The sequence below is a fragment of the Sparus aurata genome, chromosome 19, assembly GCF_900880675.1.
Source record: "Sparus aurata chromosome 19, fSpaAur1.1, whole genome shotgun sequence".
In the NCBI taxonomy this organism is placed as follows: Eukaryota; Metazoa; Chordata; class Actinopteri; order Spariformes; family Sparidae; genus Sparus; species Sparus aurata.
In genome coordinates, this window is record NC_044205.1 from 13,419,283 (window position 1) to 13,436,718 (window position 17,436).

Genomic DNA, 17,436 nt, shown 5'->3' on the forward strand with positions numbered 1-17,436 from the left:
TTATATCATGAATAGAAATTGGTCATCAAATCTGGACCTTGTTATGATCATTGCAATCTTTTTTTTCAGGCCACATGGATTTAACGTAAAGTCAGCTTTGCTGAAGCAAGTTTGACACTGTGGGATTAGACAATTTGACGCTGTTGTGGGGTCACTAAGGGGGCATCCTCTGTCAGAAAGATATTGTATTTGATATTGCAGCATGAAAATGGCAGTTTGTGTTTGCAGTGTAACCATGCATGTACAGACAACAATTACTGGATTACTTTAATGCTCAAGAAAACTTAGAAATGGGATGATTCTCAGGCAAATTCAGGAGTGTCTTCCTCCCCCTGATGATTTTTAAGCTTTATTGCCTATGAGATATAATAATGTTAAACAATTATGTATATTGCTTTTGTGTGTTCAATTTTGACTGAGTTTTGACTCCTGGCAAGTCATCTGCACTCCCCTGGGAAGCTTGAAAACCTTGAAAGAATCAGTACCAATCAGTTAATTTCCAATATTTTGAAAAATGCTTTTATCTGTATCTGAATTGTGGAAAACCTGATTTGGAGTTACTTGATCTGAAATCAGTTCAATTGAATGAGAAATACACTGAGTGGGAGTAACTGTACATGATCATTTTCCTATGTAAGGGGATACTCCATGTGATTAATAGACCATATGATAGTGATGCGATCATTGTAGAAGTCACACGTCCTGCAACAATACTACTTATCTGTTTCTCCACAGTTTTAATGATTGAATAATCTTGCATAGATCCAAAGTAACAGCCTTCTGAACAATGTAGATTTCACGAGCTGACTTTAGGCTTTAAAACAGGAATGGCACACATTGCTATGACACATTTTTACTTGCCCCTTTTCTTCTCCGTTTTTAACTGCAGACAACTTAATTGTGTTTTCTTCCTCTTATATTAGCGATGCCAGTGCCAGATCAGCCTGCGGAGCAGGAGAAGGGGGCCATGGTTGCCCCTGTGATGCCAGCCTCCAATGGAGACAGATCTGAGACAGAGACGACCTCCTCCATCCTCGCCTCTGTCAAAGAGCAGGTAGGAGCTCCCCCATGTACATGTGTGTTGTACATGTGCCAAATCTGTATTGTGTTTAACTTTGATAAGAGAGGCACATTTTTGATTTTGGCTGCCTCTCTTTCTTGTGCTCGTTTCTCTTCTCTCCCCCCATAGCCCTTGAACAGCTTGTTATGAGGAGGGTCAGAAGGTTGTCATTGTTATTCAGGAAAAAGGCGCTTGGCTGCTTTATAGTATTTAAAAGAAACCAAAAATTGATTGGTGCCAAGGGAATTCAACAGTGTAATGGATGGAAATGATGGAGATTAAGGGGCAAGAGCTGTAGCCAAGTAGACATAATTGAAAAAGTCATTAAAATCAAGGCAATTACTCGACAGGGAGCATTGGAAGGTAGCTGCAGTGCCTCAAGAATGTCCATGATGCTGCATGGGTTCAGGTTAGCAGGAAGAATGGGAATTAGGGAAGGAATGGTGACATAGAGGGAAGTGCGGAAGAAGCAGATGGGATGTAAGTCAGGACAGGTAGGTTGCCTTCGTGTTAGTAAGGAGCAAGATGTGTGTAGGACAATAATAATTGACACATTCTTCTTTTGGGAGCTACTGAGATAAAAATGTTGGACTGTGAAGGGGAGGGAAAGAAAGCCAAGAAGAAGCGTTGTGGGTTTGATTATTACAGTTATGTGTCCAAGTGGGAGTAGTGTAGAAAAACATCACATTCAGGCGCTTTGGTTACTACAGGGCATGTATGTGTGTTGTGTAAGCTTGCCCAATTAAATCAGTAAATTATGCTGTGTGTTTATCTTTATTGAAGTATAAAACAAACAAACCTCGCACCCGAACATGTGCACGACCCTTGCGTGTGCAATGAAAAACACATTCTCATGAATTGCATTTGGTGAATTGTGTTTAGCCTGGGACTTATTCCTTTGTGTAATGGAAAGCTGTTTCATTGGGATTGAGCTCATCAACAAGTGCAATACACCACAGATATATCATTTTGCCAATCTAGAATGACTGTGAAGTTCTCCTTGATTTAATACCACAAAATATTCCATTTACCTGTACAGAGTGAAGGACAAGTGCTGCTGGTAAATTAAGCATTTTTTACCCTGCAAATAGCATTCATTTGTGTTTTTTCCTTCACCAGAGAAGCTCTCAGAGCTCTCACATTACTGAATCTCTGAAGCATGATGTATTTAGTTATATCTATGCTTTGGACCAGATTTGCACCTGCAGCCCCCAAACCCCTTCCGTTGGGAGAGCAAATGTACAGGAATGGCTCAAAAGGGAATACATCACAGATATGTAGCTATTGTTGAAGTCGTATTTTCTCTGTCCGCTCTGCAATAGCTCTAAAATGTCCTCCCTTAGGAAAAAATGTTTGAAAATTCAAAATGAGTTCCGTGTTTAGTCATCAGAAAGCAGGTTTTCGAGCAACATGAGTCTTGCAATAAGCCTAATCAGCTCTACATAGCAGTGCTTTGGAAGGAGAGGCTGCAGTGACTGCTGGAATGTATTTTTCCCTATCAGAAAACGTCATTACTGGATCATTGAAGCGTAGCTGATTTAGTGAGATCCATACAGCTTTACTGATCCACACCATGCTAATGCAACATTGATACAAGGTAGTGAGTTGAAAAAATAACACCCACTGGTTCTCATCCAGGTCCTTTAACATTTTTACATACTGTTCACATGTAAGAGACTTCTTTTTCCTTCCTATTCTTTGATGACATATAGAATGCAATGAGGAGATAAATAAGCCATCCTTGCTGACATATCTTTGATAAAGGTATTTGACCTCCAGCTGCTTTGTTGGAGCTGATTTGTTTTTGTTATTTATTCCCTATTTTGTGCGAGGGAAACAAAGATCTTTTTTATAATAAAAGATAATTAAACTTTTTTAAAGTCATACTACCCTCATGACACTATCTTTGAAAGAGTGCACATTTTATCATACAAGTTTATGAAATACAACTATTTTTTTCATATGAAAAGTCACTGCTTCTAAAAGCCTTCTAGACAATTACCTACTTAATGAGCAGGAGTATAATTTTTCAATACTTACATAGTCTTACAAACTGATAGCAGGGATGTTGTGAGCTAGTAGCTCATGAATGTGCTAGCAAAAAATTGATGTGACACAACAGATAACCATAGGCCACTGCTTTTGGTGAATGGCATCTTATTTCCTGATAGGTTGATAGCAGTCAACAAGTTGAATATTGGTTGATACCCAGCACTCCTGATGTTCATAGGAATCTCCTCATTTTCACTCTTTTTCCTGTTGTGCTACAGATTGGTCATTTCTCCCTCTATTCTCCCAATTTCAGAGTGATACAAATCAACTGGATGTTTTTTAGTTTGATGGGAAATGTGTCCTGGAACCTAACGTGTTTAATCATAAGTTAGATAATTCTTCTCCCAGAATGTGCTTTTACAGTCCTCCACCTGCAGTTTCCATTGTATTTTCTCCCTTTCTATTGTGGTCCTACAGCGTTGCATATAGATACGGTAGTGTATATGTATGTATATGATACACTTGCCTTCAGCAGGTTTATTTGCACAATATCACATGAATAATACATTTCCACACAAGGTAAAGTCTGCACGTAATATTTGATGATGTATACTACACAGAAATGTGCTATTATCTGATACTTTTAATGTACGAATGTAAGAAACACCTAACAAATACAACTTATTTTTTATTGATCTCTAGCCAGTCTAAAATGTGTGTACGTGTAATAATAGATAAATGATGTAAATATGTAATAAAAGGTTAATTCTAAATATAGCTCTCACACTCTCAGCCTCACATTGGCTTTCTCTGTCCAGGTGTGTATGCCTCTGAGTGTGTGTCCCTTCATATGAACATATTGTTCTAGTAACCCAGCAAACCCACTCCCATTGCAGCACATCATCATGTGTAACACACACTGTGATGTCCACACACATGAGGATACACACATGGCTTGGATCCCGTTATCTAGACACCATCTGTCTGCTTGGGAGTGGGTGTTTTTATGTCAGTGAAATCATTTCCTACCACAGTTAGCCCTGGGGTTTATTAAAGCATTTCAAGAATAAGTCAAATTAAAAATGGGAAGTAGTTTGAAAATTATTACATCCAGTGTTCAGTACGGAGAAGAAGGTGGTACGGTAGGTGATTGTCACTGAGTTAGGCAAGCCAGCTGCTGTATTTGCCAGTAAGTGCACCAGAAAATCCACATTTGTGAAACAGGATTGATGTTGAGCATAGCTGAGGTGATAAAAGCTTGTTGCTTCTTGTGAATTTTACACTTATTCATCTTTATCTGTAATTATACTTGCATCTTAATTCTTGCTGTTTTGCAGGAACGTCTAGATATTTAATGCCATTGTGCAGCCTAATTATAACTGACAGCATTAAAGGTGGAATATGGAATATGAGCTGAATGCCGCCATCTAATGTCTCAAGATCGTAGTCGCGACAACAAAAAGGGAATTCCAGCGGTCGGGTTGCCAGGTTTGGACAGGGCAGGAGGATTGAGCCGCCTCCGTTTCCTCCGTTTACTGGGTGTGGAAGTCGATGGGTCACGATCAGTATTCTCATATCTAGGATCAACGTGATATAATGAAAATAAGTATAGCAGAGGAGTTTGACCGGCAGGTAACGTTACCTAAGTTAGCAAGTGAGTTAGCTTACCGATCCAGGAGAAAGTTCGCCATTTCCGCGTGTGTTTTGATGCCGTGGAAATCCTTTACCTGAGTCCATCGAGCATAAGCTTCACCGATATTTACTCTGGTTTTTGCTCTTCTCCGGTCACTCAGCTGCTGGGACAGATAACGCACCATTCGCTGGGGCTCTGAAGAGCTTGCAGACTCCGCCATTTTACCCAGTGTCAGCCTAGCTGTGCCGAGCTTTGCCGAGCATTGCCGAGGTTGCGAAATTGGCAACCCGCAATGCCGGCCGCTATTTGGCTGGTACGATGTAAACAGGAAGTCATTGTCGAACCCATCAAAATTTCTTATTATTTCAGACTAAATATAATTTTTCAAGGAAACGCATTACTTTTAATCTGCGCACCTGGTTCTCAGCTCTGAAAAACAAGCATTCTCCTGATTTCAATGACCATTAAGTATCTTAAAACCCACTGGTTTAGAAAAAACGTGTTTGTGTAGCTTAAGCGTAACTTACAGGCCTGCTGAAATTCATTCTCTTCTGTATGCTGTCTGTTTATTCTGTGTTTTTTTGGAAGAAAACGGGGCAGCCATTAACTGACACCTGTGGAGACCAGCCCAGTTGTCCTTAGTTGGAATGACTCCCTGCACGATGACCCAATCTAACAGCCACAGCAGCAACCTGCTAGAGGGCGCAAATACACTGCTATTCCAATCACTTCCCTGAGATTTGATAAAGATACATGACATTAAGCAGCATATAGCCTGCAGTCATGTTTCTTTAGTTTTGATGGGGCAAAAACCCAGGCTTGGTGATTGCGGCCTTCTAGGGCATGCCTGTAACAACTTGGCATGGCTAGTTCTCTGTGTACTACAATCATCATTGCTGCTAACTCCCTCTGTCTGCCCAGGGTTGCTGAAGTTGTCCCATGTTTCTCCTCCAAAAAAGTCCCAAGTTATTTTATTATTATTATTATTATTATTATTATTATTTGTTTTTTAAGACCCTCAACAGTTAGGCACGCAAAATGAAGTCATACTGTGCTTTTGAAACTTGAAATCAAATAAGTATGAACCTGCAAAAATGTGTGACCGAATTTGCAAATACAATATTTATATTTTCAAATGTGTCATTTTATCACGTCACACATTTTTTAGAATTAACCTACTGCACACTCTATATAGGTCTTGAGTATTCGGGGATATTTTTGACGTTTGTCCAGTCTGAGTTATCCATTTATATATATATTTTTAAAAAAAGCTAGCAGTCAAATTTAATGTATAAAGCTCAACAGGAAATCTGCTTCATGCTAGATATCCTCATTCTAAGGGAAATGTCAACTGGCTATCTCTCTTGCTAGATTTCTCATATTAAAAGCTCTAATGCCACAGAAGGAACTATTTGAGTTTCTGAAGATGCTTTGCAATATGTTGCATCATGTCTCAAGTTGCCTCAGGAGAGCTCCACAGAGACCAGTTTAACCAGGGCAGATATGCTTAACAACTTCAGTTTTCTGCATATTTTCATTTAGCAGGAGTTTATGTCCTGCTCTGTTTATGGAAGAATTTAACCTTCTTTCTTGCTAAATCATAATCTGATGTAATGATTTCACCTGTAATGAATTTAATGAAACCTGTCGTATGTGCTTTTCTAAACACTTAGCAGGAATCTTTCCTGAGAAAAATACCCTGGCTTAAAAGAGGTGATGCGTTACTTTGTATTTTTTGATCTCCGCATTTTAGCATCTAGTCAATATGCTTTCAGATTACATTCTGTTATTCATAAATCATGGTTGCTTTTAGAGCCAGAAAAACACAGAGAAACAGAAACAACAAAAGCTTCAGTGTAAAAAATGTATTTATTTTTAGGATGTTTATAAATTCTAGTCTGTTATTTTCTCTAAGAACCCGCTGGCTGGCTGACTGACTGATTGAGTGAAGACGTGACCAGGGCTCCACATGTTTAGATACTGTGTTTTGAATATAATTAACATTAGCCATGTAATTAATTATTTGCTGACTGTTTTTATAACTCTATTTTTGAATGCTTCTACACAATGTACATGGCAGAAGCGCTGTTTAGGATCTGGTGGGAATTGATTAAATTGGGTCAGTGCAATGTGTATTCTACTGGGTTGGGGAATGTGTGCACGTTGACAGGGAAAGTCATGTGATGAGGAACGGGGTACTGTAGGGCAGTTGGTAGTGGGAGGGTCAGCGCATGGCAAGGGAAAAAAACATTTAACTTGTACAATATAGAAATCAACTTTTATTTGATAAATTCATAGATCAATATCACCGTTGTGATCAGGGTCATAGTCAGAGCTGTAGCTGTAGCTTTCACTGTCATCATCATTATCATTTCATTTTTCTCTTCCACATCTGTTACTACATGTTGTTGAACTACTGTACCCTGTGTTCATCCACCTTCGTGTTTGTTGCATGTGAGCTGAGAGTATCCATAAAGCACTCAAGTTATCAAAGGTTCACAAATGAAGGGGGCTCTCACTTTGGGTATTTGAAAGGAGCAAGTTCTTTTTCAGAGCAGAGAGAGTAATGTATTCTGTCCTCTAGACAGCCGATGCATTCTCCAGACTCCTGAGCTTCAGTGCACCTCATTGGCCTTTACAGTGAGCTGAAAACTTTCTGTTTGCTAATATGCTCTCGCTGAGCTTGACTACTATTCTCGGCCTTTACTGTGTGCATGTTCTTAACACTTTGACACTAGTCTCTAACACTTTTATATGTTGCTTTAAAAGTGATTTGTATAGGTGTCTCTGTGTCATCTACAACTTGCCTTGAAACTGCATTTGTATGCATGTGTTTCATTTGTTTGTGTTTGTATACTGATAGACTTTTTTGCTTCTCTGCTTCACTGTCCATCTCTGCCTCTCCTATTCTCTCACCTTTATTGATACCCTGTCTATTACTGGGGTTGACAGCTTTGTTTTGTAGTTGGTATTAAATTAATTCTGTCTCAGGGTCAGAATGATGGCAAAGAAATTACTCCTCTCAAAGGGTTACCTTTGAACCCGGTTTGTGAAACCTGAAATCAGTATAGGCCTTAAGTTAATGCAAAAGCAACTGGAAATGGTAAGGTTCCTCGCTGCTATAACAGCATAATACATACTCTTTCTACTATGGCAGCAGTTAACTCTGAACTTTAACTGCACATTCAGTGAGTGGATATGCTGGTTCAAAGCTTTTTGTGCTTTGAACCTATCTGCCAGCCCCTCTGTTGGCAGTTTTCAGACTGAAAATTGGGTTCGGTGTCTCATTCAGTCTGTGTGTCCTTAGTGTCCTTCAACATTTGTCTCTTTCGCTGTGCCAGTGTGGGAACAGATCATTTAGCCGACAGGCATTCTGAACTCTCTGTGTGTATGACAGGACTAATTATATATAATGCGTATGTACAAAGTCATACTCATTGGGCACACAGTGTAGCTTTGCGGTATGATCAAAATCTCATATCCCAACATTGCTCATTTCAAACTCGATTGAAAAACAGAAGTGTTGTCAAGAATAAGAATTTTTCGATACATGACAATTTTGAATATATGAAATAGTTTCAATATTGATTTTCTGCATAATTGATACACTAGGACTATTTGACTGAGAAAAACAAAATCAATTATATTTTATTATCAAATACATCCATATCAATATTGTTGGGATATCTATGTTTGATAGATAATCAGGAAATGACATCAATTTACTGAAATGCAGCCTTTAACCCAGGAAAAGTAAAAAATCATATAGGCCATATTAGTGTTGTCACGATACCAAAATTATGACTTCGGTACGATACCTATATTTTCCATTAAAAGCTCAGTGCTTGTAGTAGAATTTTTTTTTACAGCACATTAACTACAACTACATTCACCATAAAAATAATGAACATAAATGACATTAACTGTAAGTCTGGGAATTCATGAAATAAGATAATACTTTATTCATCGCACAAAGGGGAAATTTGCAATTTGCATTTCATGTTGATAAAGTTCAAACCCTGGATTATTAGCCTGCAAACTACATTAGTGCACTAAAGTGCAACACAAATGATTACAAAGGATTATTATCATTATAAACTATTGACAAAAATGTACATGCTATGATTAAATTATTAGTACTGATTGACTTAAAAAAGATCATTTATAAGTGGTGTCGCTGGTCAGCATACTTGTGAACACCAGCGCATGTTCTGGTAAAGTTCATGTTACCAGTGTGAACGTTGTGTTTGCATACGGAGATGTGTGGAACGACATCGGACTGTTCAACAGTTAGCTTTACCCCTGACTGCCTCGTGCAACTCTGATGGTGGAAAAAGTTCGCTTCGCTTCCATCCAGGGGATATTTAACGTTTTCTATCGCTAACCTGCAGCTCTTTAAACTCTTTGAACAAGACCGCATGTCTGTCACTTGAAAGTGGCATGAGTGCTCCTGCCGACCGTCCTAGGCTTGTTCAAAAAGCAGACTGTTCGTTGCCGACAGTAAGGGCAAGCCCACGGACACCACAAAGCCCGTCTGTAAACGATGTTTTAAATCTGTAATGACCAAAGGAGCCAACACACCTGTCTCGCTCTGCTCTGTGACTGTCCGTCACTGTGAAACCACGCCCACTCTGTCTGCAGGCAGTGAGGAAGCAGAGAGAAGCTGCACGCAGACACGCTGCCCCGCTGTTGCACAAAGTTCATAAAGTACCGATACTAATAAAACGTGAAAAAGTATCGTTGTTAACGGCTGGGTACCATGGTACCTTTCTAGTATCGGTTTACCGTGCAACACTAGGCCATATCATGTATCATGTAATTGAAAAATGGTAGAAAATAATTAAAATGAATAGTTTGCATTAAATGACCACATGACAACTACTATATAGTATACAAATATAAGTTGCATACTCATAATTTTTTTTTATGATTTGATTAGATTATTTTTTTTAACTGATTATTTTTCCTTTATTTAGATTCTTTGTGCACATTTTGAATGAAGCTATTAAGAAAAAAAAATATAGAAGGGTAAATAAAAAACCCTTTTTAAATGTAGTTGAGAACAAAATAGGCCTAAAATGTGAATATGTTCAGAAGTGTCAAAACCCAACATATCTCTAACAGTACAATGCCTGAAAGTCAAAATTACTGTATAACCTCTGTATCACTTTTACTCTCCTACTTGTTAGCTGTGTAACCTTCATGGGCGGGAAAATGCAAAGCATTGTTTAAATAACGAAAACCATTACTGTAATTGGTGTGATTCGTGACACAACAAAATAAATGATCGAGCATAATATGAAATGACAATAATTTTTCCATTGTCACACGATATGTATCGATGTATCTTACAGCCCTAGCATGCTGTAAGGCTATGAGCCTTTGCCTGCTTCTGTACATGTGTGTGTGGAAGTCAGATGGTTGTCTGTTAGGTAGGGAAGAAATGGTCCCACTCTGCCAGTAAACACTCTCAGCAGGAAAGAATGGGAGACACAGATGCTTGTTACACACACAGGCACATAAACACACATAGAGACAGTTATCAGATAACACTGTGTAGCCTTATCTGTCTTACTGCAGTAAAGCAGTTGCCCTCTCAGTCATTCATTCATTTCTGCCACTGTTAGATCACCTGGTTGACTCAGAAATGCCAATTGTAGTTTGAATGTCAGGGTCCTATTCCTGTTGAAAACTTGTGGCTTTTAGATGAAGCTAAAGACTTCCAAGGTGACTTGTAAAGACTTTTTATACAAGCCTGTGTGGGAGGTATGTCACTGTAGCAGTGGTGTCCCCTTGCCATTTACTCATGTAGAGAGCATCTGTAGGAGACTGGGGCAGAAAAGGGTGGTGTTCAGCTGCTTCACCCTGGCTGTGGCTGGGGAAGAATTATTAGTTGGCCCGAAGGCTGTTGTGCTCTTTGGCACTGTTGTTGTCTGTATGTGTGTGTGTGTGTGTGTGTGTGTGTGTGTGTGTGTGTGTGTGTGTGTGTGTGTGTGTGAGAGAGTATGTGTGTGCGCATGTGCTCTGCCAGTGGTGCTGCAATGTTCCATTTAGTCAACATCACCCAGCCAGCACCCCCACTGTACTGTCACCATCATCATAACTGGCAGCTGGCAGGCTACATGCTACTGCAGCTGCCATGCTTTGGGCCAAAGGGAGTGAGGGCAGGAAGTGAGATAAAGTGCAAGAGAGATGAGATGAAACATGAAAATCACGCATAGTACATATGTGGGTGAGAGAGGGGAAAGGACAGAGGGCACAGGTAGGTGCAGAGGTTTGGAGAAGTTATTGGTTGTTGAGTAAAGTAAAGAAAATAAGGGAAAGAAAAAGAAGAAGAGAGGACATGAGTGTGCTAGTGAAAAGAGGGAGAGAGAGTTTTAGTGGCAGCCATCCAACACCCGGCGCTCTGAGACAACTACCAAACCAGACTTGCCAATTACCGTTTGAAGGTCAATCAGTGAAAGTGGAATCACAGTACAATGCTGTTTGTACACTCTCTGTGGCAGGGATAAATGATCCAATACAAACACTCTAAGACTGCTGGGAAGCTCAGCAAAAAACTCAAACTTTCCGTGGGAAGAACAACCACAAAGAGAAAAGTTTTTCATCAAAGCTGCTGGAAAGAATACAGCTGAAATGGTGCTCCTTCATCTGCAGTTTGTGCTGATAATTTAATGGAAGGCCAGTTGCAGTACATGCTCTTTGCTTCTGTAATGACCTGCTGCAGGTGCTGCCTCTGTCAGCAGTCAGGGCTTGGGTACAGCTCTCGCACACTGGTGGGAACTCCCTGAAGTCAATTGATGTACTCAGTGTTGATTCTTAGCTGTGTGATCAAACTAACAATTGCGGCTAACTTTTCTTTCACTGCTGAAGATACAGCTTTTCATTATGGATGATCTTGTACATTTTCTGTTGCTAATGAGCCAAAAACATTATATTTAGATTGGTTGTTAAGCATTCTATGTAGTCTAAAAAGGAATCTGCTCCCAATTAAGGATCAACAATATTGTTTTTTGCTGAATACTGATATTTTCCATCATGTTTAGGCCAATTGCTGAAGGTCAGGAGCAACAAAAGTTTGTCATATATTAACCTACAGCCATACATTTGTCACTTGATCTAAATGAGTGGCACATTTCTATTAGGCTTGTAATACATGTAGAAAGTGGGCATATCAACTCTTAAATATATTAATGATGTGGATGCTAAGAAACATACACCTAGCTTCTAAATGTTGATGTTACATGGAGCCTTAACATCATATGCAGAAGACTTTGCTAATCCCATGTGAATGATTCACACGAAACCCAACATGGACATTCCCCTTGTTATGTGCGAATAGGGGTAAAGAATCCTTTTTCAAAATGTACACATTTACTTGTCAAGATAAGAAAAATGTGTTGTGTTTGCATTTCCTGTGAATAATTAAAGCATCATCCCGTGATATTAGCGCAAATGTTCAAGTGCGCCTAATGCCTTTATTTCATGGGAAGCCTCTGTTGGCTGATGTTGTGCTGACATTGGGTCTCTGTTGTTTTATTGGGGTATGATGACTTCCATTAAAAAACTGAAGGCAAGTAAAGTAAAATAAGTAAGTGAAAAAAATACTTCCTGTGAAAATGTTGCCATTTCAAAATGGAGGCAACTGTTTGTCTGTAGCAACTACAAACAACTGACAACTGGGTCAAAAGTCTACAGCCTGTCAAGGTTTCCTCCATGATGCCCCGACAAGCCCAGACCCAATATTAATCTGTTAATTTGTTATGTGTCCACTGTCCCCTTCCAGAGTTATACCTGGTCACTTCTGAACGATGCAAAATCCTGTAGAACCAGGAAAAACAATGACATTGTTGGGCAGAAAGTCTAATGAGGCGTGAAATCAATATGTACAATCCTGCCACACCCGGGGCATGCTGGGTAATGGAGTGTCAGGAGCGCTTTGGAGCTGTTTTAATCACAGGGACCTCGGTTTATCCACTCGTAAACAGGCTGGTTACTGCCAAAACACCACAACCCCTTGAGATGAGTGTGGCTGTGTGTGTGCATCTATGATGACTTTTTCCATAATTAAAGTAAACTGTGCGTCCATATGCCCATACCTACATGAAACAAAAGCATAGCAGTGTATTTGTGCATCTCTGCATGAATTTAGTGTGAGTAAGACTGTGAGATCCTCTTTCTAAGTGTGTGATCATGCTGTAAGGATCACAAGCCCCCCCCCACATTCCTTCCTCCTCACTTGAGTTCTGTTTCATTAGCCTGTACTGCTGTGACAGAGCCCGACGCTGATCCTGCATGTGAAGTAAGAGCTCTTCCCGCTAATCACTTAGCCTGCATCCTTCTCCATCCCCACCACAAAGTTCCTCTACCATCTGCATGCTAATGCTACCTGAGCCTCTAGCTTGGGCTTGAATTTGCATGCATGCTAATGAACTTGTTAGCAATATCTTGAATGCTAATATTGCAATAGCCAAAGGGCTAATGTGCATCCTGAATACTAATAATATATTGAATTGGAATACCTACAGGTAGCACTGTAACTTTAATGCTAATAGCAATGATTTGCAGATACCTTTGTTAACGCTCACCCCTTGAGCAATAACGATCTGTTGAATAGCTGCCAGCACGCGGCAATAAACAAGACTTGTTCTAATTCTGTAAAACCTAGCCCTTGCCGGTGTAGTAAACAATGCAAGATTGACAAAAAAATCTGTTTTACTACATCAATATTCATTTATCCTTTCATTCCTTTCATTCCTTCAATTATTACTCTACCCGTATATGGTGTGATGTGCTCTACTGGGCACAGCAGATCTGAGGTGGTAGATCCATGTGCTTTGGTAACGTTGGCTTTAGCTAGCACCCTGGACCTGTGATCGAGACTTGAAAACTGCACGGTGATGTGTGAGAAAAGCATTGATTAATTGAACATGTCTGTCAGTTTACAGGCAGAGCTAAGCGTTGGGGTCAGACACCGGGGGAGATGTTCGTGTTGGTTAGAGGTGGAGGAGCATTGTTGCTAAGTCCTTCAGTTGCACCATCTTCCTCTAGCCATAACACAGAACCAACGCAGACGAAGCAGATGCTGTTGAGTGGGTGTTTGAAGGGTACCTTTCCCATACAGGCTCCACACTGCTTTCACTTTTCATGCTCCATTGTTTCCATCAGTTTGTGTGGGTTACTACTTCACAGAAGGTACTCTCTCTGTTGACTGTCTCTCCCACTCTGCCTTTAAATGTGCTCTGTGCTAATGATACAATGTTATTTATATCCCTTAAACAACAATGGCTCCTCTTTTTTTAGCAGACTGGAATCATTTTAACTTTAGTCTGTGTACTACAATTCAAAGATTGACATGTTCTTTGAACTTGATGCCACTTCATCTGGTCCTGTAGTCTGGCTGACATGATTAGAAAACATGAGATGGCCTTATGTGGTTAAGCTTTATCCCTATTTGAGAGGAAATAGGCCTTTCATTCTCCCTGAGTCCCTATCGATCTGAAAATGAGAAAATGGAAAGATTACTGTGTGATGGAATGAGCCATTAAAGAACTGGGTAGGCAAAGTACTCAGAAAATGCCCAAGTATTTATCAGTTCACTGAAATTTTTAACCTTATTTATCCAGGGAATTCCTGCTGATTGTGCAAGGTCTTTTGAACAGTACTCCAATATAATCACTGTTTTCCAGTTCAGGTGCTGGATCCTTCAAAGGCTGCTGTTGTTCAGACCAGATATATCATAATGAGCTGACAAGGCCTAAGAGAAGCATCCTTCTTTTTTCTGGATTTAGAGGACATTCTTAGTATATCATTTGAAGACAAGTGATTTATTTTAATCAATTGTGCACCAGTTAGTTCCAAACTTCAGAACTGTCAGAAATGTCAGATTTTTATCAGTAACTCATAAATATATAACTCTCTTCAGACCAATTTAAAAGGCACCGCAGGGTGTAAATAATTGTAGTTTACTGTTCCTGTTACATTGTTACATAAACTCTGAAATATTTGACTGAATGAAGAGGCAGAGGAGGATCCTGAATGCACCGTTTTCAGCTGTTTTAGTGTCTGTGAGTAAGTGCAGATCCACTGGGTGAGCTGGTCAAGTACGTTGCTTAGGGGCACTTCTGTGATGATATGGGATGCCCAATCTTTTTCTTTCCTGTACCGATAACCCAGTAATTGCCTGCTTTTCATGATTGAATGATCTTCATAAACTGTAGTTTATGCACACACGAGGGTAAGAGAGGCTAAGATGTAGTAAGCAAACATGGATGATTTTGTATTCCATAGCTCAAATGAGATTTATCATGTTAAAAGTCTTGACTCTCTAGTCTGCACTGCATGGCTCTACACAGGTACAGTAGTTTCACATCAGGAGCCCGACAGCCTGCTTCCTGTTCTCCTTCGCCTTCTCTGTGTTAACTGGCCAGATTCATAAACCAATTTGAAAGTTGCAAAATGCCATTTACTGTATTGGAGTGTGTAGATGCTGTGCTTGTTAAGCTGTTGAAAGCAATTTGGCTTCGTAATATTGACTCTTTTTATTCGTTATGATAAGATATAGCCATATGTATAAGGCCAATAACATCCTAAATGATAGTTGTTTAGGGAACATTGAGCCTCGTTCATTTGCTTTCTCATGTAAAACCTGTTTATGAAGACCCTTTGACTACAATACGCTGAATTTACTATAGAGGATACACTTGAAGGGGTGTGTGATCCTGCCTGTGGATTGCAATCACATTCTATTCACTGGCTATTTTAATCCAGTACTGTTGTAAATAAATATTTTGCCCCACAGCCTATAGGAGTAGTTGCTGTCAGTGTACTGTACAGTGAGTTACTGCTGCACAACATGCTACAACATGGTGACTGAACAGACTGATAGCAATCTCTCTTGAATTAATTCTTGAGGTCAGACTAAGTTGATGACTCTTATCTTTATTTGTCACATATTCCATTGACTTATTGAGTGTAAAAATACATCAGTACACACTCAAATTATTGAAGCACAGTCATGGTGATTTTTTTAACTGCAAAAGGCTTTTATCAATGTTATTTTAACATAAATAAGTTGTAAAATCTAGCTTACTTTTGTTAGCTTTGTTAAACAATTTAATATTTGAGAAATATTTGGGGGGGGGGTTGCGCGAACGCTCGTCAACGTCAGTCCAACAGACGGTCACCAACTCCGTCAGCCGGGGGACGGAAGGACGCTCATCGCCGTCAGCCGGGGGACGGACGCTCGTCACCGTCACGCGCGGAGTATAGCGCCGCTGACCGCATACACCGCTGTTCCACCGTCTGGGGAGAACCCTGCTTAAGCGGGAGGCAAAAACGCTTGGGCGCCGCGCCTAAGCCGTATAATGGCAGGGAAAACCCTGACATCTCTTGCACTGGAACTGTTTTTATGAAGGATACATATGCCCATATTCCTGGCATATTATATAGCATTATGTCCCCCAGCATATGATGTATGGTTTTGTGCCTACTATATGCAACATTACATCTCCATATGCTGTTCTGTGAAGTTTATTTTTGACTTCAGTTATCTCAGTAGTCCCATTCAGTGTAATATGTCACTGCACTACACTGCACAGCGCAGCAGGAGAGCACAGCTAACAGCTTTGTACGGCACCGTAGCCTTCTCCCCTTGGCATTCTAAATAGATAAATTATGATCACACTTCTCTGCAGTTGTCTGGCCGCCAGGGTTGACATATACACTGTAAAGAGACTGGCTAATGAAGAATGGCTGTGTCATTGGAGTTGTCTCGGAAATAAGGCAGATCACTCCATCTCTCTTCCTCTCTCCCATTCTTTCAGTCTTTCCTGTTGTTTTCTCACTCTTTCTTCCTTTATTCCTTTATTGCTCCATTGCACCTCCACCCATCATTCATTCCTTTGTTTCATTCTCTCATTGCATTCTGTCTGCATGGAACAAATGAGGTTTTGGTGTGGCAAATGCATCAAACCCCTTCTCCCTCCTTACCCACCCCCACTACCCAAAGTGCTTTGCTGTAGTTGGAGATGTGCATCTAACCATCTCTAATGAGCTCACTTGTGTTTTCGTCACTGTCGTCGTTGTTGTTGTTTATGGTGAAGTAATTTGTGGTTGCCATAGAAATTGTCTCTGCTATATGTGCCCATCATTACTTTGTGCTTAAATCCATCATTGCCAGTAGCCTTGAGGCGGGCAGGCGAATGAAGTTTGATTAATATGATTTGATATCATTTTTCCATTAACTTCATGAGGAAACTGGGTATTGGATGTCTGTTGTTTCTGTTCATATCAGTATTTTTTAGACTAACATTCAGTCTTAAAGACCTCTGATCGCAGAAGATATGTAGTTCAAATTCGCTTTTATTCACTATTTACTTTGATTATTACGTACTACATTGATTAACAAGATTAAAAGAGTCGCCTTTTTCCAAAGGTGTCGTTTATTTCCATACTCCTCTAGTCTGTGCGTGGGCAGCTGAGTTTTGACAAGCCGTGTCATCATACAGGAATTCCCTTTGAACTCTGTTTCTGGACTGACTCTTGAATATTTTAGTGGTGGTAGGGGGTGAAACCTCATTTGCTATTTTTTCCTCTTCTTTGCTACCAATTTGGGGTGGAAATGTCACATTGTCAGTGGGATATGCCCATGGTAGCAGCTCTAACCAGTCTGGCCTAAATGTAAATGTCAGAGATGTTCTGAAAAAAGTGCCTTTCTATCTCTCACTTTTTTCACCCTCCTCTTGGGTAT

At 40.0% G+C, this 17,436-nt stretch overlaps 1 protein-coding gene across 3 annotated transcripts in view; it reads left to right on the plus strand.

Annotated features, from left to right (window-relative positions):
- ctnnd2a (catenin (cadherin-associated protein), delta 2a) overlaps positions 1 to 17,436 on the plus strand; it is a 271,445-nt gene that overhangs the window by 38,481 nt on the left and 215,528 nt on the right. For all 3 annotated transcript variants that reach the window (XM_030398742.1, XM_030398744.1, XM_030398743.1), the window contains exon 2: positions 924 to 1,054. In XM_030398742.1, the coding sequence (XP_030254602.1) occupies positions 926 to 1,054 (129 nt within the window). In that variant the 5' untranslated portion in view covers positions 924 to 925. The remainder of the gene's footprint in view (positions 1 to 923; positions 1,055 to 17,436) is intronic.